Here is a 14,259-nt window from a genome sequence, read left to right as displayed (position 1 = left end):
TAATTTTACCTTAACTTTGTTCTAATTATAACAAGGCCAACTACATTATGAATAAGATTTTGTGTTTTCTTTTTATAGTGCAACAATTCTTTCGCTATGACTATATATATATATATATATATATATATATATTAAGTAGTAACAATTCAATTAGCTTTATGAACTTTAAATGAAAAATGATTTTTAATTCTAAATTCATAACTGTTGAATAAATACGGTCCTGTACTTTAGTGTTCAACTGAATGTGTCCGTTCTTTTTCTTTGCTTCTCTTTCTCTCAACATACACAGGATGTTTGTCCAAACACAGTTCACAGACCGGTGTCTTACATCAGGTCGTGTCTCCCCTCATGACATTTATTTTTCCGCCCCCCTTTCTTTCCTTTTCTCTCTCTTTCTTGCTCTCCCTACTTGAGGACAGGATTAAATACCCCTTTTTTCTCTGCTTATGGTTGTTTTGTAAAAGGATAGAGGGAGTGGTGAGATGGGTGTTGACAGCTTGCAGCTTATGCTATTGCCCGAAGGTTACTCCTGACACTATTTCACTGGAGTTAGGAGTGTTTCACACATTGACTCGCTTTGGAGCTGGGGAATAGGACAATGTTGCATGTAATGAGGGTGTGATTTGGAGTTTTGTAGAATGAGAACGTTTTTGTGTTATCTGCTCAAGTTGCAACACATGCTTTTATGCTCGAAGTAAACCATCTCAGTGCTAAAGAAAGAAGACGGGGAAATCCGAGGCTGTTCTATATATAAAATGTTGGAATAAGGTTAAAAGTGAGTTTATGATTGTGAGTAATTAAAAGTGAGTTTATGATTGTCTTTTGCTCTCTTTTTGAAGATGAAATATCTCCATGATTATATGAACATATTAAACTTTGACTTTGTGTGACTTTGTAATACAAAAGTCAGTGTAAATACCCACAAAGGCAGTAGTAGAGCAGTGTTTTTGCATGTGTAAATAATGTGTGATCAGGGAGGGCTGGCGGTGGGGTAATCTCTGTGGAGTTCAGCTTCATAACCAGGTATCAGACAGGAGGATTAGCTTAAAAAAGCAATATTCTGTCTCTTTCTGTGTTTTCTCTCTCTCTCACACACACACACACACACACACAAACTCAATCACACACATATGCACATTGACTGTATATCTCAAGTGATTTGTAGCCTTCAGTTGATTTTTTTTTTTTCTCTTAATAATTGAGCTAGAGTTCATTGAAACCCAGTCAGAATGTGAAGTGGTTAATGATTGTGGCGCTTGGCTGCTGTTTCACTTTGGCAAAGGCTGTGCTTCAGTAGAGGACAGTAGTGGACAGTGAAATTCTGCACTACTTCTGGCACGACACCATGTTCTCATGGACTTCATTTATTCCCCTAAGCAGTGCAGTGATTTATTTATGTTTAACAGCATGGCTGGAGTTTGCTGCACCAAAGCTTAAAACAGACCAAAAGGAGACACCTGACCTTCTAAAGAGCAACTGCATTTGCAATGAGACAGCTGGTAAATGTCTAACATGCTTATGCTTGTCCCTGTGCCCTCTCACCTCTCACTTTTTCTTTTTTTTTTTTAAATCTATTTTAAGTTTTCTGGATCACAAAGAAAGAAATGAATATAGGTTTATCTTCAGTTTTAGTTGTGACTGGCTTTAAGAACATTGTTGGGTATGTTGTAGCCTAATAGACGTGCAGACATATCATACAAAATTCACTTAATGGGATCCATATGCATAGGTTTGTTAGTACCTATAGTGTGTGCTAATCTTTGTTGAGATGTAAAGCAAGAAATAAGGGAATGTGGCAGTTCTTTTTTTCTTCCTAAGCCTCTGAAGACACATTGGTTCCATACATTTACTTTAACATTCCATGGACTGCACATTCCTCTTTGGATGTATTAAATAGCTGATCTCAGCACATTACATTCTTTAGTGTTCCATTTCTCTCTTTTGTAGTCAATTTCTCCTCTTTCTTAATGCTAAAGATGTGATTTAATTTTCTTCTCATCCTAAGAAGCTTTTACAGACTTATCTATGAGTGTCTAGGAGTTTGATGTTATTAGGGCAGCTCCTCATTCACTTTTAAACCCTGCCCTGATTATCTGGGCTCCTTCCTGAAGACTAAAACTAGCAAATGCCAATTCCTCTGTGGGGAGACTTGCTTCTTAAGCCATCAACAGTTGAACATCTGTGCTCTATATGTGTTCAAGTATGTGCACAACTGTTATGAGTAGTGGGTGGGAGGTAGGTTTACAAAGACAAGGTGCAGTCAGACATGCCCTAACCTTCTCTCTCCTGTCAGCTGGTCATGGTGGTCTGGCATAGAACTGGAGCAGACTGTGGTAGGCACATACCCAGTTTTGCACTGATAAACCACAGACTAAATGTAGCAGCTGGTGTCAGGCAGACAGGAACGGGAATGGGAAAATCCTATAATTATTAAGCATGTTGCATAATTGAACATTCAGCCAGGTAAATCATATTGGATATAAATCATATTGATAATACTGAGGGCGTTCAAGTCAAACCGAGACTTTTGATTGTGCAGAATAACTGAATACAATTATGAGAGTAAATGCTCCTTTTATTTCTCTATATAATCCCCTGCTACACTTATGCACTTATCTCAGCGTTTCATTAGTGCTTGGATATCATCATGGGTGAAAGTTTTCTCAGTACGCCAGAGCAGTGGATGGAGTGCCTGCATCATGTTTGTCTGAAATTCTGGCCTCCCAGGAACTCCATTAATGGCACAAACGTGTGGAAACGGCTTGGGGAAAGGGGAGATTAAAATCCAAGGGGTGTGGTGGGCAGTATGAGGTCGGGTATTCTCCTGTAAAAACAGAATGTCCTTGGTGATTAAACCAGGTTGTTTATTTCTTTGAGATTGTTCTACTCGCTGAATGTTCACTGCAGCCAGATTATCATTCATGGATGTACAGCCTTCTTTAAAACGTTTGCAATGAAACCAGTTTCATGACCATACTGGGCTTGAAGTCTTCTGTAAATGTCAGTAGTTTCATGCCTTTATTTATGAGAAATCTTGAATGACCGTCATAGTTCTACCGTGACGATGGTGGTTTATGAAGATTCAGATTTCTGGCCTCAACTTTAAAGGGCATATATGCTATGTACAGTATAGTGAATCATTTAGAAGTTTCTATTCAATTATTAATTCATAATTAATTTTTAATACATCCACTATTCTCTGTATGTCTTGTCATAGATGCAAGAACTGGAGCACAGAGTGACTGAAGCCGACCAGCGGGCTGAGAATGCAGAAAAACAAGTATGACCTTTTGTTTATTTCACCTACTGTAGCTCAGATTACTGCCTCTTGTTGCTTTTTTCTTAAATTACTTGATTTAGAATCACTGATTAAATATTTTGGTCTCTTTGAATTTAAGGTGCAGATAATGGAAGAAAAGCTTAAATCGGTGAATATGCATCCCAGTGAATCAGAAAGCTCCTTGTATAGGCGATATCAAGAACTGACTGGTCAGATACAGGAAAAAGAGATGGTAGTAAAAAAACTTGAAGCACAGCTGGAAAAACAGGTATGTAATGATACTGATCTGAGGGAGACACATCGCCATGTATGTCCATAAAACTCTTAGAATGAGATGATTTGACCTTTTCACATGCCCATAACTGTTGTTCTTTATCTACAGAATTTGGTTCGAGCCCAAGAAGCCAGGATTATAGAAGAGAAAGCAGCCAAAATCAAAGACTGGGTTACGTTTAAGTTACGGGAGGTGAGCTATGTGCTAGGAATAAAACCTTTAGTTTTGGACACCTCAAATTAAAGTTCTTCAGTTTTTCTCTTTTGTTAGCCAGGATTTCAATAAGTGAAACCCTTTTAAAAAGCTAACTATTATAATTCATTCTATACAACAAATAAGGATCTATTTATGATCCATAGTTGCTCCACTTCTATTAAACATCTAGTTTCCTATAATATTCTTCCCTTTCAGATGGAGATAGAGAACCAGCAATTGAAGATGACTAACCTGAAGCAGTCAGAGCAGATACTTTTGCTGCAGGACAAACTTCAAAGTAAACCCACTTTTTTTTTTCACTCGTTATTTTCTTATTTTTTCAGCTGTTTATTTTCACTGACATCGGAACTTCCCACTTCTTTACCACAGCTGTGCTGGAGAGGCCCATATCTCCATGTTCTCCAAAGCCTCTAGTGGTGGATGCCCAGCTGCTGTCCTCTACCCCCATGCTCAGTCCCAGCTACTTCGGTCCGTCCTTTACACAGGATGAGAGCTTGAGGCCGACAGGAGTCTGCAGGCCTGGGTCCAATGCCATCAGAGGCATGCCTTTACATCCCAAACACAGTTTACCTTATTTTACATAACACACATGGAGTGATGCTGGTTTTACCATTTGTTATGTGCATTCCTCAAATTATTTTCAATGATTATTATAATGATTATAATGACTTGAGAAACTGGTTGATCAGTAAAAAATTTACCCAGTTAATCAAATTGTGATTCTTTATAACGGGCAACCTAGTCTAGAGAGTAAAGTGAATTCTTTATGTCGTTTTACAGATGGCAAGAGGAAGGCACTGGAGGCTTCAGACTCTCAGAATGCATCTGAACACTTGACTCCACACAAATTCAGCACAGATAAAGGAGTCTCTGTAACTGGAACAAAGATAATGGACAGAAGAGAAGGCTTGGATGCTTCTGCTGTTATTGCACGGGAGCGAGGGGGAGGAGGAGCTTCAGACAGAGACCACTCCTCTGATGAGCTCAACAGCAAGTTCCGCTTACAGCGTCTTCACTCTACTTCATCCTCATCTTCCTCTTCCTCCTCAGCCTATGAAACTTCTGGCCCTCGTAGCTTTGACACACCCACCCCAACTCCAAAGAGTCCTCCTCCTATAGGGGCTTCGGTATCTCAAGTAAATCCTGCTCCGCTAACTCTGCCTTCTGGTACCAGCATGACCCTACCCAAGGTCCGAACCCCACTGACGCCTCGCGACAGCATTCAGCTTCTCAAAAAACACCACAGTCAACCACAGCCCGGCCTGGAACGCCTTCATCACGTTAACGTCACTATAGACATCGGATCCTCTACATCCCCGTACCATTGCAGTCTTCCTTTGGGTTCTGCCTCAACACTTGGGGTGGAGGAGACAGACATTGATGAGGGACCTCTAGAAGGCATGGATGGGGTGGTAGAAGGGACCATAGAAGAAATAGCACCTCACGACGGTGTCTCATTCGTGGGGTTGGCAGAGGAGCTGGAGATGTTAGATTCAGAAGCTTTGAAGCCTCCTACTCCGCCTTTGCATCGCTTTCCTTCCTGGGTATGATAGCTATAGGGATGTGTGTCTAAAGCAGACTTACACATGACTTTTAGTGTGACATCCTTTTCATGCATGCTTGTGTTCTGTAGGAGAGTCGCATTTATGCAGTTGCAAAGTCCGGTATGAAAGTTTCAGAAGCGAGCCCTGGAGCCAGAAATTTGGGAAGAGGTAGGTAAAACCAGTCAGCCGTAACCTCTGTCTTAGCACCACAAATATTGCAAACAACCATCACTCCATCACCAGCCAGTCACCACACTTCACTCTCAAGGTTCACCATCAACAGATGGGTATGGTTTAAGAATGTTTCTGTAGTGTTGTTCCACTTGACCTGTCAGTGAGGTACCAGGTTTTGTTTGATGTCACTTCCTCTCACCTGGGGGAACACGCACACCTGGACAGCTGAGACTACCATTCACTGAAGCTATTAAATGCTTTTCAAGGTTTGTCAGAACAGACACTGGGAACAGGAACAGCTTCTTTTTCATTAACCCTGATGAAAGGACAAATGCAGCGTGTAATTTGCACAGTGCCTCCCCTTCTCCCTTCTTACAGCCTTAAGATTCCCAAACCTGCACTAAGAGATGTACTGTTCCTGTTTACTTATGAGTTTGGAAACTTAATCCAATACACTTAATGTAGACTATGTAAATATTGGACTTAAATATTAAATTAGGTTTGTAAATAATCATAACTAGATGGCAGGTCTCCAGGATCAGAGCAGAATGACATTGGAATTAATTTACCATATGGGATTTTTATTACTGAATTTACAGTATTAAATTTTAATACTGAAAATGCACACAGTAGTATACAGACCCCAGATGTAACTTCAGTCCTAATCACTATTCTAGGATCTACAGTACTATTAGTAGGAACAGTTAGAATGAGGCAGGAACACACCCTGGATGGAACCATCACTGGAAACCAAAGGATTATTTTCCATAGCCTGGAAACATGCAAAACTCTACACAGAATGTAAGCTGAACGCAAAATTAACTTTGGGGTCTTGGAGCGACAGTTCAAAAAGGTATAGTCGATGGCTTCACATGCAGATGAAGCAAGTGTTAGCCTACTTTCTCCCTGGTTGGTAGCTGTTGCTGATGTAGGAGGACCTTAACATGAAGGGTGGGAATTGGACATGACTAAATCAGGGAAACAATTCGGGTAAAATAAAAAAGGCCACCTGCAAAATTCACATTTGATAGTCACCAGTGTGTGCAGACAGACAAAGTCTGAGAAAAAAGATTCATTAATTTTTTGTCCTTTTCCATTTTTGTAAACAAATGTGCTTGAACTTGCCTTTTAAATTGTCACCTAATATGATGTCATTTCAGTAAAAAAAAAAAATATATATATAGGGTAGGGGCAGTGCTGGTCACCATTTTTGGATTTTAGGAAGTTTTCTGGGTTCTGAGTGGCTAGAAAAATGCACTTCAAAAGGAGTAGTTTTTTCAATTTAAAACTACAAACAATTCACTGTCTGTAGTGTAAACAGGAGCGAATTGCCTACATGCATGTGCTACTTTAGCTGAGCCATTGCAGACACACTTTGGCGATTTCTATGACTTAGTTAACTTGTTAAAATGAGAATAATATAGAGCTTTTTGGTGTTAAATTAACCCTAACCTTTGCGCTAGTCGTAATTGTCGACCTTCACCATATTTTCCTTCCTGACTGACTAGTGCTGACCTTTCCAAACCTACATGTGACCTTTCCTTTCTACATGTGATTATTATTTTGCAGTGTCCACCTTCCCTCAGTACCCTGCAGCTGGTCCCTTTACACATCTCATCTACAAGAATATCAGCATACCGGTCTACTCCACACTAAAAGGGGTGAGAAGAAAGCAGTGTATTATTAGTTCTTTCAGTTTATTAGGAACAATTAAGCTGAAAACTTTCATTGCTTTGCTAACTACCCTGTCTGCATTTGCAGAAAGCCACACAGATCAGCAGCGCTCCTTTCCCTGATGAAGACTCAGGTTCTGAGGATGACAGCAGCTCGCTGGCCAGCCTGCGCACCTCAACGGTCGGGACAGAGAAGAAAAGCAGCACCCCAGGCAGCCCTCGAGCTGTAAAGAGAGGTGAATAAACATGACTACCAAGCTATTTCTTTAAGATCTCTTTCTACCCTTTTGATGCACCTTCCACGCTGCAGAAAAGGAAGCTTAAACATTGTGCCTCCTTAATGATAGAATTGTTTGGGCAGGGCTCCTCAGGGATCAGCTTGATTTGGCCTAAATAAACCAGTATCTCCATTCCTTGAGACCTAGCTCTTTAGACAATGTCTAGAAAAGTGTCCATTATGAGCAACTGCTCATATAAAAAAAAAACATTTAATGTGGAAGAGAACTTAAATTGATGTTTCCTATAATGCACTAGCATGGCTGACAGCAAGCATGCGAGAATTAGCTACCAGTTATTTAATCAGTTTGTTTAACCGTTTCTTCAGTTAATCTTTAAATGACTAATGCATCATATTACACTTGATCATGCTGGGTCGACAGCCGCTACTTACTGGTCACACCTACTGTATTAATTGTAAGATCATTCCTGTGGTAAATTATCTGTAGTTTATGGCTGTTTCTTGCTTTCTAGGAGTGTCCATGTCCTCTATCAGCTCGGAGAGTGATTATGCAATCCCTCCAGATGCCTACTCACTAGACAGTGACTATTCTGAGCCAGAGCAGAAAGTACAACGTACTTCATCCTACTCCTGTGAGAGTGTTGGACCCGTATGTATATCACTAGTAATTTTCGTAGTCTCAGCCTACTACAGTACTTTTAAAACCTTGTTCTGGGCTTTATGGCCTTGATTTCCTAGGTTTTTTAGATCCTTTACCATAGTTATTTAATTTAGAGAAGTAGGCACACATTTGTTTCTTTTTGTATAAAGAGTTCACATACCTAAGATGACATTGATTTATGTGTTTCTGTAGGAGACTCTGGAGAAATCTGGCTACCTGCTAAAAATGGGCAGCCAGGTAAAGGCATGGAAAAGGCGCTGGTTCATCCTGAGAAATGGAGAGATCCTGTATTATAAATCACCAGTGAGTACACGGAGGAGACTAATTAACAGTGTGCCAGCTTCTGAGAATTTGTTAGCTTCATATATGAAAGAGGAAATGATGACATGCTGGGAGAGACTAAAATAGCAAAGGCTGTTATTAAATCATTTTAAAAGGCCTTCTAAAGCTTTAGGAGTGCTAGATAAGCACTGTGGGGGAAATGGGATTGATTTAGTTTATAAAAGTCGATTTTTGAAAGCAGAAACTTCTAAATGTGATGCCCATTTCTGCAGCAATCAGCCAGCATTGATGTATAAAATGAGTGGGAATTGGCAGGAGCTACAACACTGCTTCTGCAATGAGATGTGGTGTCTAAAAAGCAATGTCGAACTGCAGCAAGAAAAACTGTAGATGGTTGTAGTGTAGTGCCCTTTAGATGTATCGACACCCCTCATGAAATGGAGCTAAAGTTAATACAGTGTATAAATAGAATAGCACATGCAATAACTGGTATTTTGAGCTCAGTTTTTATTTTCTTAAATTTTTTATATATTATATACTATTATAGGAACGGTTACGTTTTATTGTGTATTATACACAGTTTTAACCAAATACAGTGAAACCTTGGATTGCGAGTAACGCGGTTTGCGAGTGTTCTGCAAGACAAGCAAAGATTTTTCATAAATTTTGACTTGACAAACGAACAAGTCTTGGTTAACGAGTATCATGTATCATGCACGCGCTTTTTGATTTGATGCTAAGCGTCATGTGATCACAACCAATGTTTTTTCTCTCTCTTGCACTGTGGAATTGTGGGTAATAGTCTCCCCTGCTGGGTCTCTTACTGGTATAATCAACATCTGTGCGTGCATGTACTGTTTACTATAACACTGTGACTGTGTGTGTGACAGTTTTTTTTTTCTTACCTTTACAGCAGTGATTCAGTTAGTGTCTGCTCACGCGAGACTTATTAGCGATGTTCCTTGCTAATTTTTCTGATAAAACAGTCTTTCCATGAATGTTTACTGTGTAAGATGAGAAGAGGGAGGGGCTGATTCCTCCTCTCCTCTTACTTTAGCTTCACACACACACACACACACATACACACAGCGCCTGCGTGCATAAACGGAAACACTTATCTGTCGAGATTTATTTGTACTTAAAAATAATTTTTTTTTTTTACTTTTTTTGTTTTTACTTTATATTTTGTATTAATTATTTTAATGCACTAATTTGTTTGGGTTGTAAAATGAATAAATTGGATTTTCCATTATTTTTTTATGAGGAACTTTAAAATTCACTTTAATTCAAGAGTGTTTTGTTCTGGAACGAATCTCGTAATCCAAGGTTCCACTGTAATCTAATTGGACAAGAGTCATTGCTTGATTGGTCATAATTGAGCATAACAGCGCTAGGACATTTAACTTTATGTATCACTTCGTGTCACAGGTGTTCTAGCAATCGTTAATTTAACTAACTGTCTGTCGCAGCATGGGTGTAGAGCAGTACGGTCAGCAGTACTGGAAAGAGGAGAGAGCAGCTGCCTGTCACTTTCAGCAAGAAAACACATCTGATAACATTATGTGATCTTAAGCAACAATTTCTGCTTTGGTGTAAATTGCTTCAGAACGCACTATGTGGTTCTGTTCATGGCTAATGAGAGCTACTAATATAATACTAGCTTGTAATACAAGGCACCAAATTTTCATTTAAGAGTTTTGGGACACCCTGTATTATAATACTGTATAAAGTCAGTGTATTTATCCATATATCATTTGTAGAATTATTACATTGAACGAGTTGCATAAGTATACTGCAGAAGAGATGATGTTTATTTTGATTGTGCTGGGATTTCAGAGTGATGTGATCCGGAAGCCTCAAGGCCAGATTGAACTCAACTCGTCATGTCGGATAGCTCGTGGAGAGGGAGCGCAGACTTTCCAGGTCTCGCCCACACACACACACACACACATAAACACACAGCATTATGCCTCTATATTCCTTTAAGCAAATCTGTCAACAGTGAGCTTCCCATCACAGTCTGCTGTAGGTAGTCTGACTGCTTGATGTCTTAATCTCTTTTTGAACAGCGCTCTGTTACAGAAATGAATGTTTAGCCTTTCTGGGTTAACATTATTGGATAACCAAAGTCGCAGTGGTGGTTCTAGTGTTGTGTAATTCTCTTCACTGCGCTTTAAAGATTTTACTGTCCTATCTTTGGAATAATCTCCTTTCTAATATATGCCTTTGTTACAGTATGTTTATATTTTCTTTGTTTTATTTTGGTTAAAGAAATCAAAGACAATTGAAGATTTGTGTGTAATAGTTAATCACAGAGAAGAAGACGTTCTACCTAACCGCAGACTCACCCAACATCCTGGAGGAATGGATCCGAGTTCTTCAGAACATTCTTAAAGTCCAGGCCAGCGGCCCAATCTCCACAGAGACACAAGCCAAGCCTACAGTGCGTGGCTGGCTGACCAAGGTGAGACATAAAGGAAGTGCTCTTATTACACCCTAGGATTGTATAGATGAAGTTTCCAGAAAGGTCTCCTGTGCCAGAACTCAATAACAGGGCTCTGACGATATGCACCATCAGACACTTGAAAGCCTTTTTTTTTTGGTCACCTAAAACAGCTGTTTGAAAGCATTCATAGTAAAACTACATCCTAATGTATGGGTTTTTAAAAAGGATTTGTCAGTATGCCAGTGGCTATGATTAGGCGTGTATGTATGTCTTTGTGTGTGTGTATGTGTGTGTGTGCAGACAAGGAAAGGTTGAGAGGCTCTGGGCTCAATTGCTAGGTGACGAGCACATGTTGAGACAGAACTGAGGTCAGCATGCCTGGAATTATTCCCAGCCTCTAGAGCTTGATGTGGGCCAAATGTCCCCATAAGAATAAGAATATCTGACAGTTTTGATTATCTGGGAACATTTGGGTGGTCCTCACAGTTCCCCCTTTTATTTATTCATTCATTCATTTATTTGTTTATTTATTCATGTGGAAAACGCAGCTTTTAGTTAAAAATTAAAAAAGCTGAAAGGATATCTAAGTTAAGTTAAGCAGTGTATGTGTGTGCATGACCAGGTTTACTGTATGATTCTTTTTGTCCTGCTTCTTTTATTTTCTTTGCTTTTCTGTCATGGTTAGGTCAAGCATGGTCATTCAAAGCTTGTGTGGTGCACCCTAATAGGAAAGATTTTCTACTACTACCGTAACCAGGATGACAAGGTGACTATACAGTACTATGAATTATATCTGTTTCCTTCTATGGTTCCTATGCTTTGTGTGTTGATGTGTGTGGGTGTGACAGTTCCCTTTAGGTCAGCTTCATGTACGAGAGGCACGGGTCGAGGAGGTGGACAGGTCATGTGACTCTGACGAGGACTACGAAGCAGGAGGACGAGGTTTCCTCTCTTCTCATTGCACATTAGTGGTCCATCCCAAAGAGCAAAGCCCCACGTACCTGCTCATTGGCACCAAGCAAGAAAAGGTAATGCTTCTAAAATTAGATCCAAATCAAAGTATATTAAAAAGTACTGCTTATATAGTAACATATGTTATACATATTTTTAAATTATAAATATGATCTAGTTGCCTAGGCGTCTTAGTGTGTAGACTACAGACTTTCTAAAAATATGTAGATGAAGATTTTCAGTCGACTAGGAGAAGTTGTCTTGAAGTTGAGCCATGGACGCAGCGAAACGTCCAGTCATTTCAACTGAACGTTTCGCTACTCATCCAAATAGCTTCTTCAGACAGAGAAAGGCTGGTTAGGAGTCCAAAATATATTCTCTATACCCCATTTCTCACCTCACAGACCTCACAGAAGAGAAGTTTAGAATGCAGGCGAGTCTTTACGATGTTATGGTCATGCATGCTCTCTTGTGACCTCGAACAACACTTGAAAAATTTAAGCAAGTCTCTCCTGAAGCTGATCATACAGAAATACACTATACTGTACAATAGAATAGTAATGCATGTGATTTCTTTCTTTCGAAGACAAATTTTTGTTTTCTCCTAGGATACCTGGCTCTACCATCTGACTGTGGCAGCAGGAAACTGTGCTAGCCTGAAAGGGGCCACAGAGTATGAGCAGCTGATTGGAAAACTGCTGGATGTGGATGGAGATCCAGGTGAGATATTGTTTTTAAATGCCTTTTTTTTTTTTTTACAACGGAAGCAGCCACAAACTTCTGTCTTGTGTACAATGTGTCCAAATGGATGGATTAGAAGTATAATGCAGTTTTAAATCAAAGCTGACATTTGCAGAAGCTTCCTTCAGCGTTAATGGCAGTTAGTGGAGATTTTTAAGTATTCTGTAATGGCATTTAAATTTGTAATTAAATTTGCTAATGCTTTGCTTGTGTGTCTATGTGCTTAGACTCTCCTCTGTGGAAACACGAGGTGCTGTGTTTCAGTAAGGAGGGTTTGCGTTGCCCTCTGACCACGTTGCCCTCTGAGGCACTTCAAACAGAGGCTCTCAAACTTTTTAAGGTTTGCACTTCTTTATTCCTATCTCTTAGACAAACACACACACACACACACACACACACACACACATACTCTTTCTGTTGCTTCTCTTTCTGCCTATTATGTTCTTGAGCCTTTTTGTTCTCCCTTCTTTTACTCTCTAATTTAGTTCAAACCGACCTTTTTTCCCTTTTTTCATCTCTCCCTTTTTTTTCACTCCTTCATTGACCTTCTTATACAGGGCCGATGGCAGAGCTCAGGTTGTTCTCATAGTATCCACAGACCCTCTGTCTCTCCCACAGTCAGATCAAAGCGAGAGCAGCCAGGCCGCCACTCATTAGGGCACCGTATGAAGATAATGGTCTGGATTAGGCTCTGATTGAGGCAAGCTTCTGCCATTCCTCCAACATACTGTGTAGAGTCCTGTGTTGTAGAGCAGGGAGCTTGGGCTCAAAGCGTAGCCATAATTTTGTCTTGGAAAGCGGTTTTACTATTTTTTTGCAAATATTTTTTTCCTCTGTGAAATGTAACCACCTTCTATTGCATTTTATACACATGGTTTGTATACGTGCCTGTACACTCATTATGCTCATTGCCTCCCTTGTGCCTGTATAAAACAAGTCAAGCCTTTTTAGCTTGACATTTGATCCTAAAGCAGACTGCCTTTCTCCAAATAATGGATGGATTAGTTGACAGGTACAGTATATCATGACCTTAAGTAATTTAATTTAATTATTCTGGGAGCACAAACGAATCATTAATGGGAATCGAGTCTCATCATGCCCTCATAGCTCTGTCTCCATGTGTTCAGCTTGCCATCTAGTGGTGCTAGATGACACTATCACTATTTGAAAACAGATAATATTGATCAGGTTCTCTAGGCAAACAACCTCAAATGAACATTATGAATCTTCTGCTTCCCCAAGTTTTGCCCTCCCTGCATGTTTATTTCAGATTTATTATTTAGGAATATTGTAACATATGAATATCAATTGCACTGGGTACAGTATATGAAGGGCACCTCTTTAGGGGCACTTGATATACAAATGAAGACAAGTCAAGAGATCTCTGCTTTTGTTCTTTTTAGTTGCCATTTATGTAACACATACTGCATGTCATGCGATTGATAGTGTTGTGAAGGCTATTGTGGAAATGTGTTAAAAAGGTTATGCTGTTAAAAAGTAATGTAATGTAACTGTTTTAATAACTTAATCAAAGTAATGTAACATTACATTTCATTCTTTTTTATTATTTACTTATGGTTGATTTAATCTGGGGCGGCACAGTGGTGGAGTGGTTAGCACTGTCGCCTTGCACCTCCAGGGTCCCGGCCAGGCTCGATTCCCTTCTCTGTGTGCATGGAGTTTGCATGTTGTCCCCATGCTTGGTGGGTTTCCTCCCACTGTCCAAAGATATGCAGGTTAGGCTAATTGGCGTTCCCAAATTGCCTGTAGCGTGTGAAC

General features: G+C 39.8%; 1 protein-coding gene across 1 annotated transcript in view; it reads left to right on the top strand.

The window, feature by feature from the left end:
• The window catches only part of plekhh1 (pleckstrin homology domain containing, family H (with MyTH4 domain) member 1), a 34,592-nt gene that overhangs the window by 11,434 nt on the left and 8,899 nt on the right, over window positions 1-14,259 (top strand). Inside the window, exons 3-19 of the mRNA XM_053510622.1 lie at window positions 3,218-3,280; window positions 3,399-3,548; window positions 3,663-3,746; window positions 3,966-4,047; window positions 4,140-4,310; window positions 4,551-5,314; window positions 5,404-5,482; window positions 7,058-7,149; window positions 7,250-7,397; window positions 7,912-8,048; window positions 8,253-8,363; window positions 10,179-10,265; window positions 10,648-10,806; window positions 11,474-11,554; window positions 11,637-11,816; window positions 12,348-12,459; window positions 12,708-12,820. Coding sequence (XP_053366597.1) covers window positions 3,218-3,280; window positions 3,399-3,548; window positions 3,663-3,746; window positions 3,966-4,047; window positions 4,140-4,310; window positions 4,551-5,314; window positions 5,404-5,482; window positions 7,058-7,149; window positions 7,250-7,397; window positions 7,912-8,048; window positions 8,253-8,363; window positions 10,179-10,265; window positions 10,648-10,806; window positions 11,474-11,554; window positions 11,637-11,816; window positions 12,348-12,459; window positions 12,708-12,820 — 2,613 coding nt within the window. The remainder of the gene's footprint in view (window positions 1-3,217; window positions 3,281-3,398; window positions 3,549-3,662; window positions 3,747-3,965; window positions 4,048-4,139; window positions 4,311-4,550; window positions 5,315-5,403; window positions 5,483-7,057; window positions 7,150-7,249; window positions 7,398-7,911; window positions 8,049-8,252; window positions 8,364-10,178; window positions 10,266-10,647; window positions 10,807-11,473; window positions 11,555-11,636; window positions 11,817-12,347; window positions 12,460-12,707; window positions 12,821-14,259) is intronic.

The sequence above is a fragment of the Clarias gariepinus genome, chromosome 13 (genome assembly GCF_024256425.1).
Source record: "Clarias gariepinus isolate MV-2021 ecotype Netherlands chromosome 13, CGAR_prim_01v2, whole genome shotgun sequence".
NCBI classification, from domain to species: Eukaryota; Metazoa; Chordata; class Actinopteri; order Siluriformes; family Clariidae; genus Clarias; species Clarias gariepinus.
This window is presented reverse-complemented; position numbering and strand designations above follow the sequence as displayed.